The 22334-nt window shown below is 38.5% G+C and overlaps 1 protein-coding gene across 23 annotated transcripts in view; it reads left to right on the top strand.

Moving 5' to 3' along the window:
* Positions 1-19351, top strand: part of lap (phosphatidylinositol-binding clathrin assembly protein lap) — a 165943-nt gene extending 146592 nt beyond the window's left edge. For 14 of the 23 annotated variants that reach the window (XM_045729468.2, XM_069319701.1, XM_069319697.1 and 11 more), the window contains 6 exons: positions 1981-2013; positions 5771-6004; positions 9017-9203; positions 11286-11490; positions 13303-13433; positions 13563-19351. In XM_045729468.2, coding sequence (XP_045585424.2) covers positions 1981-2013; positions 5771-6004; positions 9017-9203; positions 11286-11490; positions 13303-13425 — 782 coding nt within the window. In that variant the 3' untranslated portion in view covers positions 13426-13433; positions 13563-19351. The remainder of the gene's footprint in view (positions 1-1980; positions 2014-5770; positions 6005-9016; positions 9204-11285; positions 11491-13302; positions 13434-13562) is intronic. The other 9 variants (XM_069319710.1, XM_069319711.1, XM_069319705.1 and 6 more) reach the window with 4 other exon arrangements.
* Positions 19352-22334: the final 2983 nt, after the last annotated feature.

The following is a 22334-nucleotide window of genomic DNA, read 5'->3' as shown; positions in this document are numbered from 1 at the left end:
TTACTTAAGAATTTAAGTAGTATAAGATCAAAGAAAGTAACGAGTCACTGTTGCATCATGAAATTGCAATAAAGATGAGCTGTCCCAAAATATAATGGAAGATGTTGAGTGGTCATTTTTTAAGAGTAATATACTTGAATGAAGTAGTATATTAAAGTCCATTCTTGTATTTTTTGTGCGGAGCTAATCTCCTCGGTAGCTTCCATGAGCTTAGGCATTATATCATAGGACCTATCAATCTGGTCCAGCCCCTGAGACAGACATTAACCTATTGGGACACAGGGCCAGAATCTGAGTCACAGATGTGAGAGGTGCATGGGGCTCACAATATTGATCCAAAACTAAGGAAACTGTCCAAAATATTGCAGGTGGGGGGGAAAAATTATGTTCTTTTGAAAAGTAAATTAATAAAAAGGCTGAAGATATTTGGTAACCTGTGAACAACCTATACCAAAATTCATTTAGTTGCCACTGTCTGCTATTAATTGCATCTGTTACCTCATAATATCGAATTGTGACAACTCCACATTCAGGGTATTAATTTGCCTGTGGCTTTGGTCACTGTGAACCAAAAAGTTTCTCTTTTGCAATGGTTCATTTCTGAGCAGCTCGGGACCATTTTAAGGTGCAGTTGCATGCAGAGCTCGGTTCTCCTTGCCACAGGCTCTCTTTTTTTTTTTCTCTTTTACCTTGTCTGCAGTCTTTTTCTTTGAATGCTCTGTTTAAGTATTGGTGTTCCCTGGTATGCAGTGTTGTTGCATTGCCTACCAGTTTGTTGCTTGCTTCAGTTTGTCTTCCTACCAGGAAGGGCAACAGTGGAAGCTAGGTCTACTTTTCAGGCTCTCCACTAGGGTATTTACGCTGAAGATGAGTGCTTCTGTTTTTGTTTTGTCTCCAGTGCCATTCAACTTGAACGTATGAGCGAGGTAGGGGTTTCGGTTTGAATTTTGCTCTGGTATACTGTAAATCTTCCATCTTGCCTTTTGTCTTCAATTTTGTGGTGTTCACGATGATTGATGGGTTTGACAGTCAGTGGGGGGTCCCTCACATCTACCCTTTCATGGTAGGTTATCTTGAGATCTTGAGGTTATCTTGAGATGATTTCGGGGCTTTTTAGTGTCCCCGCGGCCCGGTCCTCGACCAGGCCTCCACCCCCAGGAAGCAGCCCGTGACAGCTGACTAACACCCAGGTACCTATTTTACTGCTAGGTAACAGGGGCATAGGGTGAAAGAAACTCTGCCCATTGTTTCTCGCCGGCGCCTGGGATCGAACCCAGGACCACAGGCTCACAAGTCCCGCGTGCTGTCCGCTCGGCCGACCGACTCCCTAGGCCTGAAAGATAGCATGTCGGATGTCTGAGCACTTTGTTGTGGGGTTCTTAGATTTCTCCTTGCAGCTACAGCAGCAAGGGTTGTTCATCCTCTATCTTTTTGTTTTTATTGTTTAATTGGTTTCCTTGGTTTAGGGTCTGTCTTTGATCCCCATGCTAAGCTCATCTCTATGGGAGGGTGAGAGGGGTTAGGTTCTAGGTCTGGATATCAGTAAGTCTACTAGTCTTGGGGCTTGGTACAGATTGGGAAGTCACTATGATACTTGTGTCTAAGTTCAGGGCAGCTGCTTAGCCGCCACCCAGAAAGTGGCGTTTCATTATATTTGGCATTTATTTTTTTCCTTTTTATGTTTTTATAGAAATATACATTTTTTTTTTAGCATCACAAATAATATTTTTTAATTAAATGTATTTGTAATTTGTTCACTTCTATATTCATATTTTCAAACTACTTAAATTTCTAATACAAAGTTTTATAATTTGTGCTTGTATAAAATGTGTAGTTTTCCTTTGGATGGCTTCTATATTACAGTAAATGTAGTGCACTTTCACTAAGGCCACTATCTCATTCTGAAATTTGATGCTTGTGAAGAATGCTGCACTAGTTGACCTCAGAACTAATTGAATGAACCATTGTTGCATGTGACAGGCACAGTTGTGAGCGGTACCTTCGGCTGGCCAGGTAAATGTCTTGCCGTTTTGGCCAACTTTTTAATGTTGGGTTACAGGTAACAGTTGGAAGCCTTCTACTAACATGCTAACATATGGTATTATGACTATTGATAGTCCCAATTCTAATAACAGATGGTAATGCTCTTGGTTTGTATTGAAGAATGTGGTTTATTATTTGATATTGGTATGGAATATCACATACTAGCTAGATCTTAACATGATAACTTGGTACTTTGAAAGGTTCACAGTAAAATAACCTGCTTTTGACACATGGTGTTAATCACAAATAAGTTAGTGTATTTTTGCTGTGAAATCTTCAGGATGACTGTGGCTTTGGTGTGAATTAGCACATGGATGGAACTTGCTACAAAAGAGGCTTGCCTTAAAGCATTTCTCTGCATTTTAATAGTGTAAATATAAATGTGTACTTGTAGGTTTGTTTTAAGTAACAAGTTCTGAAAATCTTTGATGTGCACTACCAGTATGAATGCAGTGGAGCAGGTTTGGATGCACAATATATTTTTGTGAGTTAATATTGTGTGCAAATTGCTGAGCGCAGTAGAACACTTGACTAGTCAATCAGGAAATGAAGTGTTCCTCATAAATTTAATTGCTAGAAAAAAATATGGCTATTAATGTAAAATTGTTAAAGAAACTAAAGTAAATATATGCTACTGTAAAATGTAGGCTAGAACTCGAGTATTGACTTAACAGTACTTAGCCACAGAAACAAATTTACTCAAGTTACTTATTTACTTACGAGAAAGTCACATAACTGGTTGTACATAAATTTGTAACTGCAAATTCTGATGGTAGGTGGTTTACTTGTAATAGTGAAGGTGTTTGTTAGGCACTACACGTGTGTTTAACAATTTGAAAATATATATTTAGAAGTAATTAACTCCAGGAAGTGTTCTACTGTTGGCACATATTTTTCATGTGGATGTTCTCAAATTATTTTAATTTTCCTTAAATGTTGTAAGTACTGTAAATTGTTTTTTGTAGATTTTCTTGACCTCAATCGTGTGATTCTGGATGCTAAGAGAATATTCTGGTAATATCATTTATCATGGCTTTTGAATACTAAGAAATGTTATACATTAATAATTTTCAGTGCTGTGAAATTTACTATGAAAAGCAATAACACATATACATTCTATCAGAATTTAAAATGGACCATATAACAGATTTTGTCCCCTGTTGTACTTATTTGCTATAATACTAAACTGAGACATCTGGCTTAAGGAATTGTTGCCCTGCTGGTGATAAAACCAGCATTGTACCTGGAATTCAAGATAGCAAATATTCCAAATCTGTAACTTGGGTCAAACGACCATGATCCAAAATGAATGACCAGATGACTTGTTTCTCATCAACTAGAAATTTATTTATATATAAATGGAATGAAGCCATTTTAAGATACTTGTGGGAAAGTTTGAGATGTGATGGATAGTAGAGGGATTAGGATAGCTAATGAGGCTGTCAAATTTGAAGGGATTTTTGCCCTACCACATATCAGACAGTCCAAGAAAAGTCTGGACTACTAAAGTTCAGATTGAGTCCTTGTCATAAAGGAAATTGTGGCATTCTAAGTACTGTAATTATTTAGTCATTCACCAGGAAAATACTACACAATACAACCTTTTGTTCTCGTATTGGCATCCTTGGTGATATTTAGCACCCTCTGATTATTCCGCGCATTTGATGGTGCTACATAGCCTTCCCGGTTTGGTGCCTTCTTTTGATAATTACTTACACAATACACCCACAATGTATAATTTGTAAACCCAGAATGTAACATATGACATGTTTGCAGACAGAACTTGTTTAAATTCAGTTACTGGGTCTTGATGGAAATATTTGCTAGTCTTTCAAAAGAATGTTAATGTTGATCAGTGTTCTACTAGTTAAACAATGCAAAAAAGCAAAGGACAGAAATATGGTGGCTGAGAAAAAGTACAGCTTGTAATATATTGAGGTTAATATAAATACAGAGCCAGAAGCAAGAAAGTGACCAGAGGTATAATAACATACTAGATACTGAAGGGAATAGACAAGTAGATTGAGACAGTCTTTTCCATGCATGTGACAAAACAAAGGGGCACATATGAAAGTTAAAAACACAAATTAGATAAAAAAAAAATAATATATGCAGTGAAGGTACTAAACAAATAGCGAGCTTGAAGAATTGATGGAAGCAACCACCATTCACGGTCTCAAGCTATTATGATGGTACTGTAACATCAGGAGGTATAAATGTAATGGGTACAATAGCTTGGCCCAGGCTCAAGAGCTAAATATCACTCCTGAGACATAGTTGTATGTAGGTACAACTAAATAAGTGCACCACTAATCACAAACCCAACTTCACAACATGAATTATTTGCCAAGTCACATTTCCCCAGTCCTCCCACCATAAACCCACCCACACAACCCTCACTCTACCTGACCCTTTGCTAACCCTCCTCGTATTCTTCCTCCCCTCCCCCCCCCCCCCTCCAACCACATCATTGGATCATTAATTTTCCTATTTCCTATTCACACACTGAAGCATCTTGTGCCATGAACACATCCACCTACCATATGTTTACCCCCACTACCCACTTACCATATGCTCGATGGTTTTCCCCATTGTTAGTGATCGGAAGCATGTTGGATTTCTCAAGTTCCCCCTTACCAATGACCAGATTTTCTCAAGATGAGACCTGCAATAATCGATTGATTCTCAGGTACTAATTCATTGCTTCGTGAAAACAAGCATCAGGTTTAAAGAAATGTGCCAAAGTATATTTCCTTCCCTGGAGAAACAAACTTGAGAACATTAAATTGAGCCGATAGTGCTAACCACTGTGGCAAAGTAAAATGCCCTCCTCAACCCTTACTCAATCCCCTACTATCCTCCCTGGCTGACTGGAGCCTTGAGTGACTGGGGCTGCTACCAAGTGGCAGTCGGGCCCATCACGGTTAAGGTTTTTACCTTGCGGTAATTATTATTTGTATTCGGGAACCTAAATTTCTTGAAGTAAGCTAGTTTTGTTGTGCTTATACTTTCTAGTGGTTTTGGGTTGATCTGGTCCCCAGGCTTCCCTCACCCCATTGAGAGAAGTCGGACACTTGTCATGTCTCCTGGTAGGCAAGGATGGTTCTCAGACATGGTGAATCTTCCTAAAGCTTGACTGGATCAACACGTTAAAGCTTGTAGCACTACTGAGGGCCTATCAGAAAAATGCATTTCAACACAGTTCTTCATTCTCCACCCTCTTCCCTCCTCCCATCACACCAAACTCGATATTAATACCAGTACCAGATTATGAATATATATTTTTTTTTTTTAATTTTTCAGGTAATCATTTTTTTTTTTAACTAGGTTTGATATTAATGTTTAGAATTGCATTCCTTGGAATTATTATCCAGTCTTTTAATGAAAGTTATGCTCAACTATTTAATTTTCAATTTTGGCACGCATGCATGACAAATGTGTGGAGCTCATTTAGTAACAAGTTTAGAAAGATTGATATCTGGAATGTTAACGTTTTAAAATCCTTCATAATTATTACTCTTGGTAACACGTAAGAATTTACACTTATTCTCTTAGCAACCAGTCTTATTAGCTTGTCAATTTAGAAATAATTGAAACAATAGTAGTTGGTGACGTATGCATTATTGGGAGTGCTAGTTTGACTAGTGTGAATGTAATGTCTAAATGGTGAAAGTGGTGGAAGAGAGTAAGCTGTTGTGTGACCACTGCACTACTCTTCTCTTGCAAGCTGCAGTGGTAGGAGGTGGCATCGACTTCGACGTCAATCCTTTCGCCGACTTTGGCGTGTCAGGCACCCCTACTCCTTCCCTTCCCCCTCAGGGTGGTGTTAGCGCTCAGGACACCACCAGTACCATTACCACTGGCGCAGCTGACCTGTTGGGTGGCTTGGATTCCCTGGCAGATGTTGGCAGCAGTGGAGTGCCTTCCCAGGCACCCACCATGCCACCCGCTCAGTCCCAAGGTGACAACCACACCGCCACCCAATGCTGTTAACCCCTCCCTCTACAACCCTCTGACCTTGTCCATATTCTTACACCTATCATGGCAGATACACCACATTTGTACATTTCCATCTATCTACAAAAATACTCTACTCTTCTATTGCATTTATAACATTAAATCTACTATGACAACTGCACTATTATTGTGCAATGTTAATTAGTGCCTAACAATTATTGCTTGTACAGTACTAGCTAGTACAACCACATACTCTACATCTGTATGTTGGCATCCACTTGGAAAACAATCATTTCTGTAGTGCAGTGGCTGACATGATATTCAGACAAGTTGTTCACATGTACAGGTTATGTGCACCATGTCAATTGTGCACCATGTGTTTTGCTGCCAGCTTCTTCCTACCAGCTTTTTCCTTGCACAACAGTAATTTTGCCACTGCATTATTCACTTTTTTCACTGCATAAGCCTATCAAAGTTATTGTATTACATCATAAAATTGTTATGAGAGAAGTAATGAGTAACATTATAAATTTATTGTGTGTGTGTGTGTGTGTGTGTGTGTGTGTGTGAGTGAGTGTGAGTGAGTGAGTGAGAGAAATGAAGGCTTTCTCGTGGTCTGACTGCTCTTTCTATGCCATTGATCCCTGGACACAGTCATACCATCAACCTAATAAGGTTCAACAGTAATGATGATGAGGGGGGGGAGGGGATGGCATTTTGGCTGGCTGACATAGCTGCAGCCAAAATGCAGCTATGTATATTAAATGTATTTACTGTATAAACCTAGCTATTCTATTTTATTATAGTGCAAGTAGCAAAAAATTACACAATAATACAAAAACCAATGTCTTAAGCAGAGTAACAATGCTTGGTTTTGGGAGTAGCAATATACATTGTAAGTATTTGGAAGGGGATGGAATGTGAATGCTATGCTGACTGTATAAATTGACATCTACATTTATCTTGCTACAGTCACACTTTCGAGTGGAGCGACAATGAGCATGTACAATCCTTAATTTTTGGTTCGGTTTACAATCTTGGCTCAAGTGCATATGTCGGTGAAAACTTCAGTATTTACAAAACCCAATTATTTATTCATGGCTATTCCCAAGGTGTGTGAATACTGTGTCGGCCACTGGATGTTAAATACAAGCTCATACTATATTCACCAGAACATCTGCACCATCATATTTTATATAAATCACATCAATTAACTATAACATAATGTTGTTGTTCCCACCTTGCCAGATACACCATTGATATTGTAACACCTGTTGCACAAACTATGTACTATTAATATTGCACATCCATGATACCAAATACTCTCCAAGTCTAGTTATACACACCGACTTGAGCCACTTTATTATGTTGTATCCATCATACCAACTATCACATCATATAAATTACATCCACATTGGTAGATTTTTATAAGCAACACCCACTGTACAGCTATCTCACCATGATATCATATATTTTCCAAAACCTATTTTCTAGTTCTATTAGCATCAATCACCACTCGCCACACCATCACAGTACTCCTTGGTTGATATTTATCCGTAAAATTAGTTGTACTCTTGAGCCATACTACTATAACGTGCAGGGCAGTTTTTAATTAAGCATATCATAATATCGATATTCATACCTGCACCACGACAGTTGTACAGTACTGTACTACCACTGCTAGAAGAGATGCTCTTGGCATATCTATACAATCATGTCTATTGCCCCCAATTGTCTTACACCCATATGAACTAACCATCTTTCCCCTCCTTCCCCTCTCCTCTCATGCCCATGTACACCAGTAATGCCCTTGGCTCTGCTATACCCTATACACCATGGGTATCGTAGTAATATTCATGACTATATACGGCATTGCCATCACCATCTGAACCAGAAACAGACCGCTATGAACACTTGACAACACATTACTTCACCATCAGCATCTTGATAGGTTAAATAAAGTGCCCATTTTAAAGTTTTATCAGCAAGCACTGTGCTGTGATAAACACCTTGACTATTTGTCAGTTTATGTATTGTCACTGCTCACATTTGCACGTAGCATGGGGTTGCTTAGCACTGTGCACTACCTACAAGACTTTTGTCTACACTCACTTTGAACACAAATCTTCGATGCTTATGTATTTTCTTTGTGCATATATATATATTGTATGTTGTCATTACAGACTTTAAAATATATAGCAGATCTAATAGTTGCCAGAATTATTATAAGGTAGTTATATATCACACTGCTTCATGCTATCGCTGCTGACGGTTATCTTTTTGACAAGTGAAGATTTTATTTGAAGCACCAGTGTTAGTTAAAATTGTGGTTTAATAAATGTTAATCTTCATTGTTTGAATTTTTGTGTGTATTTGTCTCTCTCTGCCTCTCTATGTACCTGTGCATGTATTTTCTTCACATATTAATAGCTGGAGTTGGTAATCATATGCTTAGTACTATGGTGTATACTTTGCAAGTTCCCTTTAAAGAGCTGTTGGGCCAGAAATGCATAGGTTGGTAGGAGATCGAAGAGAGGCAATGTGGTCATAGTAAGTTGTTCACCCAGGAACAAGTCTTTGTATTGTGATGTTTAATATTAGTGTATAATGCTGGTACTGGTATGGTTTGATTTTTGGTTCCTTGCATGAATACAAAGAAATATTTGCATGGTTATTAATTTTGAGATGTACTTGGCTATTGATTTTTTTGACTGAAAGAAACAAGCATTCTTATAAGTTTACTCAGTGACCTCTACCTTGCTGCATATGTATATATATGTTAACCCATTTTTAATCCAGTGTTTCTGAAATGGTATTAAAAAGTTATTAAAGAAAAGCAATACAGTAGTCCAATTGTATTGTAATTCAGCATAGGAAAATATATTCTTAATGAAAAGAATCTTAATTATTTTAGCTAATTTTAATTCCTAGTGCTTTGGTATATTTAAACTTTCAAAGTTATCACTGGAATGTGGTTGTTTGGGTTTTATACACTAATTTTCTGAACTTAACACAGCCTTTGATGGATTTGGGGACATTCTGAAACCAGAGGGAAGTATGGGTGGTGTTCCAGCAGCAGCTGTTGTGGGTGTCCCAACCTCGGCACCTTCCTCACAGCCTGGAAAGCTCATCAGCAGTGACTTAGACATGTCCTTATCTTCTCTGGTCGACAACCTCAACATTAAGGGCCCAACAGCACAAAAGTGAGTAGAATTCATTTGCATTGTGCAATGGTGGAATCCTAAATAATAAAAGAATATGAATCGATCTTCCATTCCATTTAAGGGAAGTCAGATTGACGAAGTGAGGGTTGTGGGGAGATGTCATATGTAGCTTTAGCCTGTTCCACATTCGTTCGAGTCATCAGTTGCAGTATACTGTACTTGGTTCTACAAAATCTAATTGACATCATTGTGATCTTGCTGCTAGTGGTGGGGAAGAGGTAGTGTTCACATTCTAGCAGTATCACAATGAGTATAAGAATTCATTGTAGAAGAAAGGTCTAGTACCAAACGTGATGCAATGTGCATCAACCTGGCAGTCTTTGGCAGCGAGTATTGTCTGTGATATTATATTGACTAGAACCTGTTGCTGATCAAGCCAGGTCACAAATATAATGCTTTGTGTGTATGACAAAGAATAGAGGTCAGAAATGCACGATGCTGATGACACGGTGTAAGAAGTGACGTGTTGTTGCTCTCGGCATCATTGACTGTTTTAGTGGCAAGAACTTACAAAAATAGTATATCGGTGATATCCACCTATATAATTGCATATAAAATGTATTACTTACTATTGCAGTACTTGTATAAATGTTTAAATATAAGGTGTGTATAGTGTGATACATCTGTGTCTATACATGATTTCACATAAGACACTAAACTCGCTAGTAACATCTTGGATACTTTTGATATCGTTCGCCTTATGCGTTTTTGTTCTCGTATTGGCATCCTTGGTAAATATTTAGCGCCCTCTGATTATTCTGCACGTTTGATGGTGCTACATAGTCTTCCCGGTTTGGTGCCTTCTTTTGATAATTACTTACTTACTCACTAGTAACATCCTAATTTATCATTTGCTCATGGACAATGCAAATAAATAGGGATAAAAAAGCTTGTTGCTAAGCTGCTACTATGATGCCATCACAACTACATCATAGGCACAGAGAAAATTGTGCCAGACAAACCTGATTGAGTTTTATTGACAGTTACTAAAATAAGACAGGGAAAGGAAGGCTGGGTAAACTATTTTCCTAGACTGTCAAAAGGCATTTGACACTGTTCCCCATGAAACACTGTTATACAAGGTTGAGAACCAGGCTGGGATAACTGAGAAAACACTGGACTGGGTAAGGCAGTATCTGAAGGACAGAAAACAGTCAGTCTGAGAGGAGGTTTCAAGCTGGAAGAATGTAACAAGTGGGGTCCCACAAGGCACTCCTGGGACCACTGCTGTTCCTAATTTATGTGAATGACCTACCCGAGGGAGTGAGCTCGGATGTGTCAATATTTGCTGCTGATGCAAAGCTGATGAATGTGAAAACAGACGAGTACTGCAGAACGTTACAGGAGTATCTTGACAAACTCCAGAAGTGGTCAGACAAATGGCTGCTGGAGTTCAACCCCCAACAAGTGTAAGGTAGTGAGGATGGGAAAGGGAGAGGAGACCAGAAGGCATCTAAAACACATGATTCTACTCTCTACCACTGAAATCTAGAACATTATCCATTTTTTGTTAGAACCAGTGCTACTACCAATGTCAGGCACTTCTCTTCCCAGCAATGATACGCCGCCTTAAGTAATTTTGCTTTTTTGTTCATCGTAAGAAAGCTGCTCCAGATAATGATACTGTATGGAAGAAGTGAAAGGCTTGACTAACGAGAGATAACTCCATGCTCATGTACAGGGAACACATGGTCAGTATGTTTGCATTAAAAGCAAATCTACAAACCCCACAAAAAATATTTTTCTCAAATTTGTTTGAAGCGGTTACAGTATAATACGCTATGGCCACAGTAAATCATTTCTGTAAAAAAAATTATTACAACAGCAGCAAGAATTGTACAAATTCTGAAACTATACAATCTTCTGCCAATTCCTATTAGGAATCTTATCCTATTTCACTGCAAATGTGTTCCATGATCTGAATTGAATCTGAAAGATGAAGCTGGGTAATATTTTGAGGTTCAAATTTTGGAGGTTCCACTGTATGTTCATACTGACAAATATTTTTAAAGTATACATTTGTTTTGTGGATTTTTTCACAGCTTTTTCTTTCCTTGTCAGAGGTCAGTGGAACTCTCCAAAGACTCAAAGCAAGACAGGTGGAGCTGGTTGGACTCCAGTTGTTCCAACGTCTTCTACGGGAGGATTTCGTTCCCCAATGCCTGGCCAACCTCTGGCTGCTGGGAGTGGCCAACCTCTAGCAGGGCAAACGGGGCAGTGGAGTGGAGGAATGCAGATGGGTGCTAGTTTTCCTCACCAACCCATGGTAAGTTATCATGTTTTATGTCGTTGGCATTTAGGAGCCGGTCGGCCGAGCAGACAGCACGCTGGACTTGATCCTGTGGTCCTGGGTTCGATCCCAGGCACCGGCGAGAAACGATGGGCAGAGTTTCTTTCACCCTATGCCCCTGTTACCTAGCAGTAAAATAGGTACCTGGGTGTTAGTCAGCTGTCACGGGCTGTTTCCTAGGGGTGGAGGCCTGGTCGAGGACCAGGCCGCGGGGACACTATAAAAAGCTCCGAAATCATCTCAAGATATTCAAAATTAGGTCATTTTCATCAGAAGTAGAGACATTTTAATATAGTGTACAATACAGTATTTTAAAATTGAGTTCATATATTACTTTTTGATAGAAGACATCTTTTTTATAGTGGACATTTACTCCTTGCCTTGGTATTTATTAAAAAAAATTGAGGGAATACTGATCAGGGGCTGATTTAATGTGGATACCCACTACAATGAAATCTCCAGAATCTAAACTAGAACGTTCTGTACCTATGCAGGACGATTTTGAGGCTTTGGTTAGATGGGCAAGTTCTAAATAAAAACCTTCCCATTTCTCCTACTATGGGATCTACTCTTGATACCTCCCTTTCTCTGCCTTCTGATACAAGCTCCTAAATGACCTTAGCTTGGTGCCCCTCGAGTTCCTTAAATATTGGCACTGAATCCCCTTGGTTTCAGCAAGGACCCTTGGCAGTAGTGGCGATAGTTTCATTGCCCAGTTTCCCCTCTCTGGCTCATCCCTCGTGTTTTTGGAACGATTTAGAGGACATTCCTCCCTTCTTCTCTTCAGGTTGTAAATATGAAAATCATACTGGACCCTTGTTTTGTGGCATAGGGCTTTAAAGGTTTGGGGTTGCAAGAGGCTGATCTTGCAACCCCAAACAAGAGATCAAGAGGTTGAAAGATACGCTACATTAAGGGGATTTCATTGTGTGTGTGTGTGTGTGTGTGTGTGTGTGTGTGTGTGTGTGTGTGTGTGTGTGTGTGTGTGTGTGTGTGTGTGTGTACACACACAATGTATATGGGAGGATGGGAGTGGAACTCGCATCCACTGAAGACCAAAATCTTGAGCTTACATATCAGTGTATAACTGAAATAAGGCAAATATAATACTAGAATACATAAGAACTTGGTAATAATGGAAGGTAATTATGGGGATTATAAAGTGGTAAGCCAAAATGATTGTAGAGCAATTGAAAAGGAGGCGAGAAACTAGGAATTGAACCAATTTCTAATTGACTGGTGGCAATAAGATACCTAATATTATTCTTCAGTTTGATTTTGTCCTAGTTAGACCCCATTTAGATTGTCTTTCATTTTAGGCAGATTACATTCATACTGTAGAATGGATATAAATTCTTTAGAAAATGCAGAGAGAAAGATGAAGTTATTCCTGTGAATTTGAAACCTGTTACAAAGAGAGCTTGAGAACTTAATTTACATTCTGTAAAAAGATGAAGAGTAATTGAATGGATAAATATATTGGCACAAAATGGAACATGTAATAATGAATACAAATTGAAAGGGTTTGGTTTTAGAAAAATCTTGGTAAGTACTGATTTGAGAATCAGGTTTATATAAGATTATAAGAATAAGATTTAGATTTAGAATAAGATTTATGAAACAAATTAGTAGGCATGTTAAATTATTTCAAGCACAAGTTATACTTGTGTGTAAGCAAGTTTAGTTGGATGTGAATAGGAGTTTCCTTGCATGGACTCTTCTATAGTTTCCTCCAATCTTATGTTAGTTATTTTTGTTTTTTAATGTGTGTATATATTTTTTTTATAGCAAGGCATGAATATGGGTAGTGGCGTGATGCCAGGCGGGTTCCCAGCAAGTGGAGCCCAGCCGACTGTACAGCCTTCACAGCCCCCACAACCTGCTGGTTTTGACCCTTTTGGTGCCCTGTAACAGTCGAGGTGAGATGGTACACGTTTCATTCTATTCATGACAAATTATTGCACCATGATATAATAGCCGATGTCGAGCAACAGCCTTCATAATACTTTAGCTATTTTATATAATGGCTAATAATATTTTTATTTCAGGTTGGTGATGATAGATGCATAATATTTGGCAGTAATGAAACAGAACATGAGTCATCAGTGTCACCACGTGTTCAGTGTTGTGGCTTCATTCTTGTGCTCCTGACCTCAGGTTGTGTTGTCTGAGGTCATTGGAGGTATTAAAAAGTGTGCTAGTAGAGCTGATTACTGTCTTCATGCCAAATGCATGTTGTATTTTTCACTTCAAAGTGTAGAATCTGTGATGTTTTAGGATGAACTACATTGTTGGAATGTTGAGAATTTCTATGATGGTAACAGAGATCATTCACCAAAAAAACATAATGTCCAGATAAAATCATCCACATGAACACAAGATTAAATCATGCTGTCATTACTGAGTTGCCTGGTGTCCATTTCTTCATGTATAATTGATATGTAAAATGTTCCAGATGATATACTGCCATTTATGATTGATTACCATTTGTCCACTCAACAAACATAATTATCAACTAGGCTTCTAGTGTATAGCATGGAATTAATATTAAGTAATATACAAAGGTGTATTATATCAATTGTACATTCCAGTGTCTGTAAGCCAAACGTTGAGCCTTGTGGGATGTAGTGAAGTTGCTGTGTGGTGAATCTTTTGTATCATATTTATTCTCCTTTACATCAGCACAGTATGACATTCTGCTACTAGGGTGAAAGAACATTTATATCAAATTTTGTTGGCCATGTGTGTAATAAAATGTCTCATGACAAAGGAACTTGCTCATAATGGGCACTTGTAATGCCTTCCAATTGTCTGTCACAGTGCTATATATAAAGAACAAAGATCAACTGGCTGAAAATAAATCGAAAGAAGTTACAGTAATAGACATAGTTTTTATTCATCAAAATTATTACTGTACTGTATTGGTGAATTCCGAAACAAGTGATACACGGGAATCCTTGCGACTGTTGGCGAGAAAACTGACTTGGCTTTCGTGTACAGTAGAGGCAAGGCTGTGCAGATCACCACACAGGGAAAATCCAGACTCTTATTACTCATATCTAAGTAATTAGAAACACTAGTAGTTGTACATAGGAGAGGATGGTGTTTGCAGTGGATGTAGTTATTGCAAGAATAAATTGTGTGCATTCCAATTGATAGGCACATAGTTATGATTTTAAAAGAAAAGGTGCAAGCCAGTGGATTGATCCATACCCATATTTACATCTTGTACATGTATTAGCAGTGTTGTCAAAATATAATTTGAAGCGTACATGTGAACTTCCTCATTTGGATGGATTACTTCATTGTTGGCTAAAGCATAATTTGATCATCATCCTGCAACTGCTTACCATAAACACAGGATGCCTTAAAGTCTGTCTTCAGAAAGCATTATCTGGTACTGCTTTTATATATTTGTATGTGCATGTGTGTGTATGCAAGAATGTGTACAAATATGCATAGCCATGCATGTATTTATGTACAGTACACACACGTACATGCATGCATGTTCACATATATTTATATAAACAAACACTTGTGGAATACAAGCAGACATATATATGCATAAGTAAACACACAGACACACACACAAAGGTAATTATACACACATAAACACACGCATATATTACAGGCTATAATATAAAAAATATACATGTACTATGTTTAAAAATTAAATTAAAGTGTTAAGGTAATATGTCAAAATATTTGTGACCTGTAGTACATAAAGAATTGTCAGGTTAAATTTGTTTATGCAGAAATTAAGGATGGCCAAACCAGAATTGGTAGGGTGTTACGAAGGCATCCCTTGTTTGTAGATGGTAAGTAAGTGTTATGAAATGCCTATATTACTCAATGCATAGATTTCTGGGGTGAAAACTAAGTGCCACATTGTAATTATGAAGAGTTACACATGAGCAGCACTGATAATTTGAGGTAACCTCAGCCTAGTAGCTGAGCTGAACCTCACCAGCTGATGCTGTTAAAAGATGTCTGGTATCTAGTAAATAATGAGATGTATTATTCCACATGTAACATTTTACATTTAAACTAAGGAAATAGTGTATGGGTGGTATGTGCACATGTGTTATGCACGTGTGTCTATATTCTGCTTGTGTATTATGCATGGGTTTTGTTTTTAATGAGTCATGGTGATTGACCAAGAATGAAGAATTGAGATTACTGGAGTATTTTCATGTGTATTTTAACATTTTGAGCAATAAATAAAGGCACTAGAGGCACAATATGCGATGTGCAACAAAGCAAAAGGTTGAAACCGACATGTAGAAGCAGTGTAAGCCTTACAACACTCGTCATCCCTTAACTCGGACCTGATTGTGTATACTATACTGTACTTTTAATTTCATAATCCTTGTACATCATTTAGTTTTTTCAATAGTTGCAACATTTTTTTGTTATGTATATTGTTCCTCTTTGTTTTTATTAATTACTCATGACTTTAAATACACTTGAAACTGCTTGGTGCATGCATGTGTTTTGTTTTCTTCCAGTGCATTTGTAACATGTTTTTGTTTGTGTATCAGTCATACCTAATGACCAGAATTGCCTAACAAACCAAATTTCCATAAATACTGAAGTTTTCAGGAAATTTACTTTATGCATAGATAATATAATATTAATAAACAAAATATATGGAAAACCTTTAATTTTGAATCAAAACTAACTTGGCAATCTGACCTAACATGGTTAAAACCAGATCTGATTCTAAATAAATCATTGTTAATAACATTACATATTTATTTCATTAAATGGATATATTGTTTGCAGATGTTAGAACAATAAACGCTTAATGTTAGGTCAAATGGACTTGGCCTGTTAGGCTCATCTCTGTAGTGCATATTTGGCCATCAGGTATGACTTGAACGTGTGTGTGTGTGTGTATGTACTCGCCTAGTTGTGCTTGCGGGGGTTGATCTTTGGCACTTTGGTCCCGCCTCTCGACTGTCAATCAACTTGTGTATAGATTCCTGAGCCTACTGGGCTCTATCATACCTATATTTGAAACTGTGTATGAAGTCAGCCGCCACCACATCACTTCTTAGTGCATTCCATTTATTAACTACTCTGACACTGAAAAAATTCTTTCTAACGTCTCTGTGGCTCATCTGGATACAAAGTTTCCACCCGTGTCCCCTTGTTTGTGTTCCACCCGTGCTGAAGAGTTTGTCTTTGTCCGCCCTGTCAATTCTCCTGAGAATTTTATAGGTGGTTATCATGTCTCCCCTTACTCTTCTGTTTTCCAAGGACGTGAGGTTCAGCTCCTTTAGCCTTTCCTTGTAGCTCATACCTCTCAGTTCCAGGACGAGTCTGGTGGCATACCGCTGAATCTTCTCTAACTTTGTCTTGTGTTTAACTAGATATGGACTCCAGGCTGGAGCTGTGTGTGTGTATGTATGTATGTTTGTATGTATGAATAATGCAGACAAAATTTTGCTGTGTGTGTTTAAGGTTAAGCAGAACAGATGTATGCCTAAAAATCCTAACTACAAACCCTGTTCTCTAGTGTTCAAAATGTGCATATACATATTGTACATGTTCATCATCTCCAGTGTGCTGATACTACTGTGACCCAGTTACATAAACTTATTAGTGAGGGTTCAAAATATAGTATAGTATATCTATAAATTTCTTCAATGCTTCAATATTCTCTGTTCCTCTCCAATCCCCCTCCTACTTAATTTCAAGTGTCTTTTAAATCTATAATTTATTTCTGCATCTGTCTGGATAATGGAGGTGCTTGCTTATCAGAGTATCCAGTTGGACTATTTTAGCTTCGTTCTAGGGATTTCTTACTTGCTTATATACTCCAGGAAAGAGACCAGAGGCAGGCCAAGTATTTACTGACCATTTTTCAGTTAGCTGTGTAATACTTTGTCAAGTGATTCATTGAGTTCAATTACCTGACAATTATGAGCAATTCTTAACTGTACAGTATATGACTGACCATGTTAAAAAAAAAAATAAGCAAATATGTTAGGCCATTGTGAAGAACATGTAGGTATTTAGTCCGTTGAAATCCCTCGGGTCTTTGTTAAGCCCAATCACAAGCCATTAGTATTTGTGCTTGTAATTATCAGAATGATTGCTTTCACCTCTGATCTAGTCTGCTTAACTAAGTGTGCCACTAAAGATCTTTCTCTTACAAATTATAAATTTGCTCTGCATTTTCTTAATCCAGTTGTAAAAATAATCCTCTCTCAGCAGCTGAATACCTTACCCCATGTATCCTAATATTCCTATGACCATTGTGGTTCTTGAAGCTTGTGTGCCCCATCCTTCAGTAAACAAAATTTTATTTGTAATCATTTTTTTCTCCAAAGCCTGAATCTGATACTTTTGATATAGTTCGCCTTATGCATTTCTGTTCTCATATTGGCATCCTTGGTGATATTTAGCGCCCTCTGATTACTCCGCACATTTGATGGTGCTACATAGCCTTCCTGGTTTGGTGCCTTCTTTTGATAATTACTTACTTTCTCTAAAGCCATGAGTTGCCTGCCTGTACCACTCAGATGCATTACACACATGTTAGACCTCATATTTACTCACCAACTTTGTTAGGTATTATTATATTGCATTTACTTTGACTAAAATAGAAGATTGTAGTTTTAGACTTTGTCTGAAAGTATAGTGCACAGTACTTCTTGGGATGCTGCCTTGATACCTTGTCCTTCTTTTTCTCAACTTTGCTGGCAAAAATTTTTTCAGACCCCTACAGCAACATTTTTTAAGAGCAAGCATTTCAAGACATTAGCATAAATGTTATTTAAGCCTTGTCCAGAAAGCATGTTTTTGTCTGTATATTTTATGATGAGTGTATATATGCATGCATGCACACAGTTATATAATAAAAGATGAAGTGCAGTGTACAAGTTTGTGATGAGTATATGAGAGTAAATTTAAGATTTGAACTGCATGTATATAGTAAAAATGAAGTGAAACCGAATATGTAAATACGGTCTATAAAAAATGTAAGTAATTGCAATGTTTCTTTACCCAGCTCTCGGCATTATACAGACGAGTCACAATAACGTGGTTGAAGAGATTAGGACCAAACAACAACTCAAGATGGAGAAGCGACGCGGCTTCAGTCCGTCCTGGACTATTATCAAGTGACATGACTTGATCCAGGCCGGACCGTAACGTTGTCACTTCTCCATCTTCTGAGTGGTGGTTTGGTCATCACCTCTCGGCTTTAGTTGTACAATCTTTGAGTTGATTTGTTGGCTGTTGGGTTTTGCTTGAACTAAATAAAGCAAGATAATAAGGTGGATTTGAAAGTGTTACATGTTGAATAATCTGATCATTAGGACACCCAGCTTTTGACGGAAATGTAAATTGTGCGAGTGCTTAGTTGAATATTCATTTGTTTCTGTAAGTAAATTATAATTTTGTTAAACATTTAATATACAAATACTTTATTTTATTCAGAACAAAAAAATATAAATGGTTGAAATTACTTTTCAGACTTGTATCTAATAGGTTGTGAAACTATTTTTAATACACCAAGCCTGACATAACTCTATATTGATTTTTTTTACTTTTAGTTAAGAGGGACCTTTACTACAAAGCCATTATTAATTCTGTTATGCATTCCGCGACACACTCATTGTTTTGTAGCATCGGTGGCAGCATCTGTGTTGTAGTAGAGAACAAAAAGCACTTGATCTTCAGAGTAATATTTATTATTTTGTTATGTACTACTTCGAGACTTGGCACAGATAGTCAAAATAAAGTGGTCTTGGTGACAGTTGCAGACTTGTACATGATGGCCTTGTCATGAGTTTTGGAACAATTATGAATAAATGTTGACAATGGTCATCCTGTTTTAATCACTTGCCTTTTTTCTGCCCATAATTCTTTGTCTTGAAGTGATGAATTACTTGTTAGTGGGGTTAAATGGATGCAAAACTGTACATTGTTTCCAAATATAATTTACAACTAGTACTGTATATAGCTTAGCAAAAACCATTACCACTTGTTTATAACTCATTTGATAGTGCTATAATGTTATATATAAAATTCTGTAAGTGCTATATTACAAATATAAAACTGTCCTCCCCTCAGGTTCTGCCTTGTCTTCAGGTGAGAACCTGAAAGACATGCATTACTATCTCGGGTTGGTGTGGGGGGGACTTCGACCTCTGAGAATAGCATATGTGCAAAGGACTTGGGTTCCCATTCTGGTCGTCCAATTGCCTGCCAAGGAAGGGGGGGGGGGCATTATTATTGGAGGAAGAGTTGAGAGTACAGTACTCTGGGCTAGGGCACGATAGAGGTTCCTCGCTGCTTCCAAATTTACCTTGACTACATAAAAAAAAACTTTTTTTTTTTCCCCCCAGTGTATATGGCAAGGTGGCTGAACTGGTGTCCCACCTGCATTTGTCTTCCTGGCAGCACTACAAAGTTCCTTGGTGCTCTTTTTCCCACCTTTTCCTAGCATTCTTGTTTCTTGACTGACATCATATGCCTAATACTGTCACCTTGACAGTATTAGGCACTATAGCACTGGTGGAGCCTCTACTGCTTTCATTTGGCGTCGGTGTTATATATCTGCCATTTTGGATGCTGTTTCGTGCAGTTCACCTCTGGGTTGGTCTTGCACTGCTTGTCATTTTAGTTTCTTTTTAAGTGAACTCATTTTTCTTTCTCAGTATATGAATTCTCTCTGGTCCATGATTTCTTTTCTAGGGTGATTTTCATTTTGGCACCGGCCTCTGGCCATAGGGTTGGGAAGGTTCATGCTCTCCAGAGGCAGGGTTTTTGTCGTTTTGGTCTCGGCAGGCAGGAAAGGGTATGATTGTACGAGTCAACATCAGTTGGCTCTTCAGAATTCAAGGAAAAAGACAAAAGGTTCACGAAAGCAATCACCAGTATTAGTCAAATAATCACCCCAGAGTGGTGAGTGCTGACAGTGCATGCTCAAAAGGAGCACAGGTGCTGGTAATGAGTAACAGGTGTTACTCTTATCAGGAAGAGAGTGGAAGATGTGCAGGGATAGATGAATGGAACACAATATGCCATTTATTCACTAAGATATGGGTGGCAGAGGAATGAATGTTTGATAAGGGGGACCAAGGATATTCTGGATCAAGAAAGCAGTAGTTAAGGATCCCAGCAAAAGCTGGAGGGGAAGAAAGGACAGAATAACCACAAGATTCCAGGATGAACAAACATCGGTTTCTGGAGACAAACAGCAGTGAAAACAGATTGGAAATTAGAGTTCATAGAAATTAGCATAAAAAAAACATATACTGTTGAAGAATACAGTCAAGAACAGAGGTAATAGTAAAATGAGAGGAAACTGAGGCAAAGAACACAGATATACTAGAGAGGATCAGGAACAGGTTCAGTGAAATTATGCCCCCCCCCCCCCTTCAAATTTATGATGCATGCATGCATGCTCAAATTTATGATGCATGCATGCATGCTCAAATTTATGATGCATGCATGCATGCTCAAATTTATGATGCATGCATGCATGCTCAAATTTATGATGCATGCATGTCCAGGAGGGAGAAGGGGCCTTACTGCAGTTCATGCAGCAAGCATGGGAAGAAAAGCAATGTCAGAATGACCAGGGTCTCCACATAAGAAGCAAAGGCACATTTCTCTAGTGCACTTAAAGGAACAGTGTCCAAATTTCCAACACCTATTGCAGAGACGTGTTCTTGAATATTTCTGAACAGAGCCTTTGGCACCAGCAAAAATTTATAGAAGACAGAAGAAACCCAATATCAAAAGTGATCTTAACTTACTCGAAGGGGATGACGACCACGATGGAGGTCGAGTAAAGGTACAGTATCAATCTGGAGGATTGAATAACCCAGGGGGCCTCAAATGATATTAAATATATCCTTATGACCTGACAGATGAGTGGACAGCGCTCGGGATTTGTAGTCCTGAGATTTCGGGTTTTATCCCCGGTGGATGCGGAAATAAATGGGCAGTTTCTTTCACCCTGATGCCCCTGTTCACCTAATCGTATGTAGGTACCTGGGAGTTAGAGCTGCTACGGGCTGCTTCCTGTGGAGGGAGGGGTGTAACAAAAAGGAGGCCTGGTCGAGGTCCGGGCCACGCGGACGCTAAGCCTCGAAATCATCTCTAGATAACCTCAAGAAGATGATGGCAGTCTTTGAGGTTCCGGTCCCCAGTTGCAACAGGGTGCCAATACTGGCATTTGAGCATTTTTGGAGACCCAAACCAGGGGTCTCACCAATGCAGGACAAAGGCTGCCTCTTGAGAGGACCACAACAACACACATGCCAGTCTGGGGTTAAAAGTAACACAGCTATTTACAGTGTCAACTAGGTGCTTATGGATGTGTAAATCATCAGGTTACACACGTTCATCATGACAAAGATCAATATACTTATGCCACATAAGTTACCACTAGGGGAAAGGGGGGCCCAAGCAGTGGGGCCTGCTTGCCTGCCCCACAAGCCTGAGTCAGAGAAGTCAATTCATTTTCCATATACTGTACATATAATTTTCAAAAGTTTTTGGTCCCAGATCCAAAGAATACCACCTACCAGGATAGCAAGGGGGGGGCAGGCCCAAGTGCTGACTAGTGCCAGAATAGGTAAATCGCCCCCTAATTAATTAATAAGGAAATCCTACTGCATCGTACAGTCTCCCACTTGTGAAAGACCTCTTTTCTCATATCCCAGTCTGGACACTCAACCATCCTCCAAGGGCAACCCCTCCAAATTGTGGCATTGTTTTTCTACCTCATCTCCACACCGAGTAACATCACAAATACGACATTTAAAAACAATTCAAGTTTCATCTCTACCCGAGCA

This window comes from Procambarus clarkii, chromosome 94 (genome assembly GCF_040958095.1).
Source record: "Procambarus clarkii isolate CNS0578487 chromosome 94, FALCON_Pclarkii_2.0, whole genome shotgun sequence".
NCBI lineage: Eukaryota > Metazoa > Arthropoda > Malacostraca > Decapoda > Cambaridae > Procambarus > Procambarus clarkii.
This window is presented reverse-complemented; position numbering and strand designations above follow the sequence as displayed.